Source organism: Strongylocentrotus purpuratus, unplaced genomic scaffold, assembly GCF_000002235.5.
Source record: "Strongylocentrotus purpuratus isolate Spur 01 unplaced genomic scaffold, Spur_5.0 spur5_scaffold_20, whole genome shotgun sequence".
Classification (NCBI taxonomy): Eukaryota; Metazoa; Echinodermata; class Echinoidea; order Camarodonta; family Strongylocentrotidae; genus Strongylocentrotus; species Strongylocentrotus purpuratus.
Genome location: NW_022145606.1, coordinates 29834085 through 29837740, shown reverse-complemented (window position 1 = coordinate 29837740; position 3656 = coordinate 29834085). Strand labels below are relative to the sequence as shown.

Sequence of the window (3656 nt, the reverse complement as noted above, 5' to 3'; positions counted from 1 at the left end):
TCAGTCGTCAACATCACAGATGGTATCTTGTCGTCGTTTCTTGATGAGGATCGCTACGATGAAGAGATGAACGACCATAACGGCGTGAATGAAGCCGATGATGATGAACACCCTTGTGAACGACTTGGTGACATCAAACAGATAACCTAGGAAATGATCATAACATTATAAGAGGCATTTGTCTAGGATTTGATACAGTTTAGATCATTACCGATGTAAACATTCGTATGGGGTCGTGATCATAACTTATATCATGAAACTCTGTAACTATTTAAGGCTTTATGATATGCCTGACTAAGTAGGAGCAACTTCCATTGACGCATCTTTCTCAGTCTATTGTCTAACAATAATTTATAACGGCAATACATACAATGGGGTATTTAACTTAAGTTGATTTATCAAATGTTCATTATGTTTGAAAAGAAAAAGCTGGCTATGAATTACGCACCTGTAAATGTTCCGGCACATATCGCCCCTAGTCCTCCCGCGAAAACACTGAGAGCCACGGCCATGTTGAAATTCCGATCATCAAAGACTGCATCTTTGTATAAGCTGGACATGATAGCATCCTCGATGAAGAAGGAGAAACCTTGGACAAAAGCCAAGGTAACACGCACCGCGTAAGCAGCACTGATAAAGTCCAGTAGAAATGATGCCGTGCCGATGAGGCCTATAACGATGTAGACGACATAGACATTGATGCCTTTACCGACTAGGATGATGAAGATGGTCCGACCGATGATGCCACCTGTGCCGCCAATTGTAGATAGGAAGATTGCTTTGGAAGAAGGGATTCCCAGATGTTCAGCATGGGGGACCAGAAACAGCATCCACGAATAAATGGAGAAAATTATCAAGAAATGAATCGGGATGGTGAAGAGATAAAGTGGTTCGTTTAATAATCCACAGAACCGTTTGCTGGTTTGAAAAACGGCGCTTGTCGAAGATGAGCGCACATTCCGTGATGTCTCCTGCTTAATTACATTACGTCTCTCGGTTTGAATCAAACGCCTTTCCTCCGAGACGCACTCTTCAATATCCTCTTCTTGTTCCTCCTGCTCCTCTTTTTCCTCATCTTCCTCCTCCTCACGATAACGGTTACCTTCTGTTTGTTTTGCGGACTCTCCTTTAGGAAGACACTTTTGTTTCTCTTTCACTTTATCATGAATGTTGTCTTTATTTGTAGCGGCGTTTAATAGTGTCTTGCGTATCGTTGCACCGCACGCGACAAGGTTAAGAGCGATACCTCCAAGGATAAGAAACGCCCCTGCATAGCCATACGCTTCGAAGGACCATTCCATTACAACAGGGAGCAGCATTGACCCGGCGGTGTAGCCATATGACGCGATTGTGTTCATCAAAACGAATTGTTCTCCAAAGAAATCATTCAGTGCAAGGATGGTTGGCATGAAGGACATTGACAAGCCAACACCTGTGAAAAGAAAAATGATGACAAAGATATTGATTACTACTGCACAAGAAGCGTAGGACGGCACTGCCCCATTTCCATTAAATTTTTGTGTCCATGATCTTTAGGAGTTTCCTGCCCTGGGTATACAAGTTTATGTCTGTTTCTAAGTGCTGTTCAACCTCTGGCACGTTTGTCCGTTGAAGGCTTCCAGAAGAGCATTTGAAGAACTCCGTTTTAAAAGGTACTTCATCCATAAATCCAACTTCAGAGAAAAACACCATTATTTAATTATCAAAGTTAGCCATGTCAGTTTGCAATCAAACTTTGGCTGATTTTACTATTGTATGAACAAATTTGAAACCACTCTTTTAACAAATCTAAATCTGCACAGATATTTGTTATGAAGTTATGAGTTTGTTAATTGTTGTGGAGGTAGTACCTTTTGGAACCGGAACTCATGCATACTGTTTGTAACTTACAATGCAGAACTTGAATGGATATAGTACACTTTGGAACCGAACTGATTTGTAAATTCCATTTTTTCTCTTTTGGGAAGTGTCCGTGTATGAGGCTACTGGAAATGTGTACATTAAAGGTCCTTTGTCCCATTTGCAGGTCAAAAAATGAAAAAGTTAAGTTCCAACGGCATTCGAAAGATAATACTAATTTAGAACTTCCTTAAAAAGGGGGGCTTGAAAATGTCTTTAAGTGCGGAGTATTAGTTGCCGAATGAACTTACGAGCTAAATAGCCAGTAAGTAAAAGTCTGATTTGCTCAGACCATTGTACCGAATGGTCGTACGTTGTACGCTGCGATTCAATCTGTTTAATTTTGGCCATTACAAAAAGTGGATTATTGATGTAGAAAAATGCTCATGTACCCTTTACCGCTCATTTTATGTATGTTATTATCAAAGTAGAAAAAAGCCAGTCAGTCACTCAATAGTGTCTGATAGTGAAGTCTTGCAAATAAACGGTTTTCCTTGCATAATTTGGATATTAGGACACTGCTAACGTTTAAATTTAACAGATAGGGCAAACATGACATATTCAAAAGCTACCGTATGTATGGCTCTCTACCTACACCCTTCAGGACACAACATGAGCTGCATAGCTAAACTACAAGATATTTAGCTTACCTGATAATGCGAGACAGAATCCAACAGTTACTCTGTTTTTGATGAAAGCGCATGCAATAATACCTGATCCACACAACACTCCGCCTAACATAGCGACAACACGATGGTTAATCTTCGGCAAGAAGAGTGCTACAACAGGACCTAATATATTGACAAATAACGAGATAAGATACTAAATTAAAATTGACAAATAAGAAAACACATCAGGTAATCACGTGTAAAAGTAAACACTGTTTTCAGAAACGTTTACGAATTCCCCATTATTGAAATGTCAGAGTTATACTTACATGAAACACGATTATATTCTAGTGCTGCCCGAAAATTAGGGCGACGATTACCCAAACAAATCAGGAGTAATATCAAGGTGGAGGAGAAGGGATACGACGAGGACGACGAGGACGACGAGGACAAAAAATGAGAGGCATGTGGGGGAGGGGAGGTGGGTGGTTGCAGCTCCGACCCCCTGCATTACCCCGGTTATGTTTTTGGCAAGATATCAATTTACATTCGCCACTTTCTAAGCAGGTAAAGTTATTGGGTACCCTGTAGTTTGAGAATTAGAAGAACAAAATTTTTCGTCATGTTTTATTTTACTTGACTTAACCATTAGGTCTATAATTACAGTCCAACCAGAAATCAGGGAACAACAGGAACAGCAATAAAAAATACTACTACTGTTGAGTTGACCTGTGATGATTATGATGTTTATGATGTTGATATTATTACGATTATCATTTGAGTTGTTGAAGTTGTTGTTAGTATTGCCATCGTTTGTATCATTTTATTACCCTTATTATCCTTATTATCATTACTATTATTATCATTATTGTTTAATTAATACTGATACTAAAATTATGGAGATGATGATGATCATTATCATGATAGTTACGTAGAAGTACAATTATCGTTAATACCATTACTTCTACATCTACCACTCGTACTACTACTACCAACAATGTGTATATATATAACATTTTACTTACATCCGAGATACATCAATGCAGCAGGCAAGCTACATATCAATCCGACAGTAGCATAATCTGACTCAAGACGCTCGACCATTGTCGGAATAAAAACACCGAAAGATTTCGCGATGCCAGTTTCAAT

At 39.1% G+C, this 3656-nt stretch overlaps 1 protein-coding gene across 1 annotated transcript; it reads right to left on the bottom strand.

Moving 5' to 3' along the window:
- LOC105440043 (monocarboxylate transporter 3-like) lies at positions 1-3611 on the bottom strand. The gene is made up of 4 exons (XM_030993839.1): positions 3533-3611; positions 2550-2690; positions 449-1432; positions 1-146 (listed from the first exon to the last, which is right to left on the bottom strand). Exons 1-4 carry the CDS (start codon positions 3609-3611, stop codon positions 1-3), a joined length of 1350 nt encoding a protein of 449 aa, XP_030849699.1.
- Positions 3612-3656: the final 45 nt, after the last annotated feature.